The 6,000-nt window shown below is 51.8% G+C and overlaps 1 protein-coding gene across 5 annotated transcripts in view; it reads right to left on the bottom strand.

Annotated features, from left to right (window-relative positions):
• Nucleotides 1-3,079: 3,079 nt before the first annotated feature.
• The window catches only part of GFM2 (GTP dependent ribosome recycling factor mitochondrial 2), a 42,383-nt gene continuing 39,462 nt past the window's right edge, over nt 3,080-6,000 (bottom strand). For all 5 annotated transcript variants that reach the window (XM_061570975.1, XM_061570977.1, XM_061570976.1 and 2 more), the window contains 3 exons: nt 5,406-5,521; nt 5,059-5,241; nt 3,080-4,709 (listed from right to left, as the gene is read on the bottom strand). In XM_061570975.1, the coding sequence (XP_061426959.1) occupies nt 4,584-4,709; nt 5,059-5,241; nt 5,406-5,521 (425 nt within the window). In that variant the 3' untranslated portion in view covers nt 3,080-4,583. The remainder of the gene's footprint in view (nt 4,710-5,058; nt 5,242-5,405; nt 5,522-6,000) is intronic.

Genomic DNA, 6,000 nt, shown 5'->3' with positions numbered 1-6,000 from the left:
TTAAATTTTTTCCTCCCCGCGAACCCAAATCATCACTACGTGACAAAGAGAGAGAAGAGACACACGCACGCAGACACGCACTCGCACGCGCGATGAAAATAATAAGCAGCGTTTAAGAAAACTAATAGCCATCTCCTATCTGCTCCGCATTACGCTTCCTCCACTTATCGTTTTAAATACAGCGCCGGTGGTTCATAGGGGACTCGCGTATCTCGACGGAGCGGCCTCTTGCATTATTCATCGTAATAGGCTGACCCAGATAAGTCGATCACACGCGAATTGCCCCCTCGCAGCTTTGCATTGCTACGCTCACACCGCTCCTCGCGTCTCGCAAGGAGCTGGGGGGCGCCATCGTTACCATCGTTATTATTGTCCATAATAGAGGCGGGTTTTTTTCGGGGGTGGGTGGTGGTGGGGTGGTATATTTATATATAACGCGTAAATATGAGTGTTGTGTCGTTCAACCCCCGCCCACCACCCGACACAGGCAATTGGTAAGGTTTGTCACGTGAACAAAACGTCGCAAGCTGTTGCTAGCACAGCACGAACCGGCTTGTGTGTTGGAGAGTAAACCCACTGCAACATTTACAATTTGATGACCGCAACGTTTCGCCAGTAATTACAACCGGCACCATCATGCCACAAGCCAGCGTTGTGGAGAAATCATCCCGTGTCATTCATTTGTGCGCGATCTAACCACAAAAGCCTCTATTATGGATGACATTGGTCGCGAAAGCCATTCGAGGCGTTAAACTGACCACCACCATCAGTATTATCATCATCTCCATGCCCCCCGGCCCCGTGTTTTCCCCTTCACGTCGTGAACGCAACCGGGCGCTGACCTGTAGGAGCCGTGTATCCACGGCGAAGATTTGGACACAAATGTCGGCACGAACGTGGACCCGGGGTGGCTTCGGGGAGAGTAGAGAGCCAAAGCCTGGTTAATAAATAAAAAAAAAGCTTAATAAAAAACATTCAGCTGAGGAGCAGTGCCGGATTATTCTAGTAGTAAAATAAGCTACATATGCTCCGGCTCCACACTTTCAAGGGCCTCGCGCTAAATGCTTTCAATCTATCAATTCCGGTTCAGTGATTCTGCACTTGCTCTATTACTATAGTACTATACTGCCTTCAACTTTTATGAACGACTGGGTGTTTAAGGTACGCGATTTGTCGTATTATCTGGCTGCATAGAAAATGAAAAAATACAATTACTATACTATGCAAGTTGAAAGTTGTGTTTTAATGTTTTATTTAGGGCCCCTTAATAACTTATGCTACAGGCACCGCACCAGCTTAATCCGGCACTGTGCAGGAGCCGTGTATCCACGGCGAAGATTTGGACACAGGGTGGCCCCGGGGTGGCTTCGGGGAGAGAGCCAAAGCCTGGTTACAAATAAGCATAACCCGTAAAAACAAAGTTTTTCACTATAAATCCTTTATATGCGTGGCGGCTAGAGTCCTCTCGTCCTCTGGCTTGAGATGGCTGCCACCTATGGGTCAGATGATTGCATTGCACCATTAAGCAATTGGTAATTAAATATAATATTTTTGTCCTAAAAAGTGTAAAATTTTGGAAAAAAAATTTCACGAACATTGTCTCGCACAACGAGTCTGTGTGGAAAATGTCAGCTCGATTGGATCACGGGAAGTGGGTTAAAAAACGACCGAAAGATTTGCACGGTCCTAAGCAAGCAAGCGGACTTAATATAAAGGATTTAAAAACAAACCCACCCGAAGAGACCTGGGTTTGAATTCAGGTCGGCAAGCCGCCTGTGATTGAAGCGGGGTTCTCAGGTGGTGCGTGTTGATGGTCTCAGCACCCCCCCCCCCCACCGCCATCAATTACTGCACAAAGGTAAAAGCTAAAGATCCCCCGTATAGCCTTAACAGACTGTCGGGGCAAGTGCTGTTAGCGAGCACCTATGAAGGCCGGAACGGTACACGAGGGGGTGGGTGGCCAGCATCACGCCCGTCCATCTTTGTCTCCCCAGTGGCGATGTTTACAACACACCACACCAGGTACTCATTTGAGGCTGAGTCGGCCTAGGGGAGGCCCAGGACCGGTTCAGATAATCGTTCCGCGTTATAACGGAGATCATTCTGCGTTGTGCGAAGTGTTCCCTAAAGGAAGAACCGCGTGATGGCGATAAACGCGTTATCGTGTGAACAACTACGCGTTAAGTGAGGACTCGCCACATGTGTGTGTACACATTTGAGGTTCTGGCCAGGATAGACTCAACCCGACCTCCCCTCAGGACTGCTGACAGGAGGCGAGCGCCGTCACCATTCTCATCTGAGCAGTGAAATCCCAGCCTCCGTTTGTCTTGTTAATGATACAGGCAGTGGACCATGGCCATCCGAGCAGGCGTATATCCAGCGTTTGTTGCAGAGGTTTGTGATTTCTAGATATTTTTGTTGTTGTTTGTGGTTATGGAAGAGGTGTGGGAGTGAGCAAAGCAAGTAAAAAAAACATTAGGCTACAGCCCAACTTTGAAAATCGATGTCTGGTTCGGGCATATTTCACTTCGACAATGCCAATTATTTACCCTGGAGAGCCTCAGCTACACTCCTCCTCCAGAAGGCAGGAAACCCCTTACAAGCCACGCCCACTACCGTGACGCGGTTCATGATGTCGATGATGTCACCGAAGCCTCCCGTCCAGTGGCACACGTGGGAACAAGACCCGAGACTTATTATCTCCAGCTATTTTCGTGTTATATACTTTGTAATCGAACCGACAACGGATGACTTTAAATAAAACACCATGCTTGTGAAACTGCGCATTTCTGCATTGGACACTGAACCCATTCGTCAATAATATTAACGTTTTTGGGAAACGGCCCTTGTTCAAAGCATGTGCTATGGTACATATTTTTAATATATTATGTACTTTTCCTTTAAAGGCCAGTGTTATTGACGAATGTGTCGAGTTATTTTGTTGCTTGTACCTGCGCACCACTGCCAACGCAAAGATTATCAAATAATTTCCACCGTCAAACACAGGCCGAGTAACGCAAGTGTTATTTTATCTTTAAGTGAAGAAAATACACCGATGTGTGTCGACACGGTATTTTTTTATTAACCACAATCCCACAGTACAGCGAACACCACTTTTTTTTTTTACAAAGTTTGTTGCACTGCGCCGATCAACAAACCATCCGACAACTCCTTCACCGTTGCACCCCGGGGCCAGGGCCCTACGATCCTCCGACACCCATAAACTCGTTGCGTCTCCCACCAACCTCCGCTCCATGGGTGATAAGGGGCCTTTCTCCTCCGCTGCCCCGAGGCTATGGCGCACACGCTGCCCATTGAGATGAGATCCGCCGAGTCAATCGCCACCTTCAAACCTCATTTGTAAACTCGTCTGCTCAAATGGTCCTCCTCCACTCTACCACCTCGTGTATTCCGTCCCTTGAATGCTCTCTATCCTGCTTTTATGTTGTATACATGTCGTTTTTTTTTCACGTCATAGTTTTTTTTCATAGTATTAAACACTTTTTTTACTGTTCAGTGATTTAAGCGTGGGGAAAGGAGCTATATGAATAAAATGCATTTTTATTGTCATCCAGAATGTGCCAGATGCCCATCGGATCTCGGAAGAGCACCATCAGATCTCAGAAGCAAAGCAGGGTTGGGCCTGGACAGTACTCTCATTGGTGGCCCTCGTGCACAAATAGGGCGCTGTAAGACTGCGGAGATTTGCCGACGGGGGCGGCAGATGGCAGCGCAGCAAAATCCATCGTTGTGCTGCACTTCTACGCTTCCACATTTATGGTCCCCGTCTTCACCAGCCTGCGCTGACCAGCGTGGTGAAGTACGGCCAAATAATCTCCACGACCAGTGTGGCATGGAGAGCTCCCTCATCCAGCAGCGGAGTGAACAAAGGCCCTTCACATATATATTATCTCTTTAAGTTCTCTTACCCGGTTAAACACCAAATGAACTGCATCTTGCGCATACGCCCTTACAGAAGTTTGTCTTGACCCAACTGGCAGGTCCCCAGAGTGGTGGGGGTAAAGTGTGGGAACTCCCACTTCTGCCGAAACGTCTGGTCACCTTGGAAGAGTAGGCCAAAGTAACCTGTTGGAGGGGGCTCCATAGAGGCTCCGTCTGGCGGAGGCCCCTTCCGCCAGAAGTGGCGTGAGAAGGAAATTGCAGGGTGGCGCCTTCGCCTTTACGGACAAGACAAAGACACCCCCTATAGCCTCAACACACTTTTGGGGCAAGTGCTGTCAGTGAGCACCTATGAATTCCGGTGCAGCACAAGAGGGGTTCAGTGGCCAGCACCACGCCCGACCGTCTTTATCTCCCCAGTAGCGATGTTTAAACACCGCGCCAGTTATTCAGTTGAGACTGAGTCGACTTAGGGGAGGGTACAGGACCGGTTCAGATGATCGTCACCGGTGTTGGCCGCGAGTGGGAATCGAACTCGGGGTCGCTGGATTCATAGGCGCAGCGCGCCAACCACCACGCCACCGCTCCCCACACCTTCACGGACGCCGTGTATAACACAAGCTCTTGTCCTGTGCGCCTTGAAATCTCCCGTGCACCGGCAGACACGGAAGGAGGAAGAGGTCTTAGAGGCCGGTGAGTCGACGGATCAGCTGCTGCTGATGCTGCGAGGTCATCGGCTCGTAGCTGGACAGCTCCAACGAGAAGGTGCCCGTCCCGGATGTCAGCGTGCGGATCGCAGTGGAATAGCCCTGCGTGTGCGCGCGTTCAAGATGCGTCCCGTGTTCGCACAAACGGAACAGAGGAGAGGCGTGCGGCAAGCTGATTGGCGCAAGCCTTCGAACGCACCCAGCGCTCTCACGGGAAGGGTTGTCAGGCTGCGTAATGTTAAACGGTGGCACCGCGAGTGGGTCGTGAGCTGCCCGCAGGTCAATATGGACCGGCCGAAATTGTTTTGCCTCCGCACACACACACACACATGTGCGCGCACACATTTTCCCCGGTCACCGCACGCTCCTTGCTCCCCCCCCCTCTCCTGCCCTCCCCCGCCCCCCCCACTTCGCCCCGCTCACCCAGCCCCCTTCACTGACAAACGCTCACCATGGTCTCGGCCAGGGGCACGCTCGCCAGCACCACCTTGGAGTCGAGGCGGCTCTGGACGTCGCGCACGCAGCCCCTCCGCTGGGCCATGTCGGAGAGGACGGCTCCGAGTCGCGCCTCGCTCACCGACACCTCGACGCTCATGACGGGCTCCAGCAGCTGCACGCCGGCCTCCTTCAGCGCCTGCGGCGGCGCAGCGAGCAGAGAGGTTACCGTGGGAGCCCCCGTCACAGGCAAGGCCCGCGGAGCCGTACAACCCAGTGGGCCTAAGCTGGGTATTAATTTATTTTTATTATTATAACCAGGCCGCCAGCGGTGGGGTCGGGGGCGCCTGCGAGTGCACACACCTGGTGCAGACACGTGGAGGCGCACGCGGCCACCACGGCCGGAGACGACCCTGGCTGGAGCGAGACGGACACGAGTTCCACCTCGATGTCCACCACTGGAAATCCCAGCTCGGGGCCTGCGAGCGCACGCACAAGTACGAGCGGCGGTCAAGGAGAGCAATCGGAGGGAGGGGAGGGGGGGGGGGCGTGCATGTTCATCATTGGGTTGCCACCTGTCCGGGTTCTGACCCGGAACAGCCCGGGAATTGTCAGCCGTGTTCGGGTGGCAGGAGTTGATTTGTACGGAGATCGGGTAACGGTATTGCCGCGTTGAACTTTATTACAGTACACTGCAGCACGGTTTCGATAATAGACCTAGTGCGGACTCAGAAATGTCGCCGGATTTGGCCTGTGGAAAAGCTAACTCTTTTCAACTATTTTTTATTTTACCAGGTAAGGCCCACTGAGCTATATCGCTCTTTTTTCGAAGATACCTGGCCACAAATGATATATCAACGATGTGGCTTATCATGTGGAAATGGATGGCAGCCAGGCACTCTTCATGCATGTTACTAAATGAGATCACGGAGAGAACATGCAAACTCCAAATATACAG

The sequence above is a fragment of the Lethenteron reissneri genome, chromosome 46 (assembly GCF_015708825.2).
Source record: "Lethenteron reissneri isolate LAM-NWPU_2019-01 chromosome 46, ASM1570882v1, whole genome shotgun sequence".
Taxonomy (NCBI): domain Eukaryota; kingdom Metazoa; phylum Chordata; class Hyperoartia; order Petromyzontiformes; family Petromyzontidae; genus Lethenteron; species Lethenteron reissneri.
Note: the sequence above shows the minus strand (reverse complement) of the source record. Positions and strands in the feature narration are given on the sequence as shown.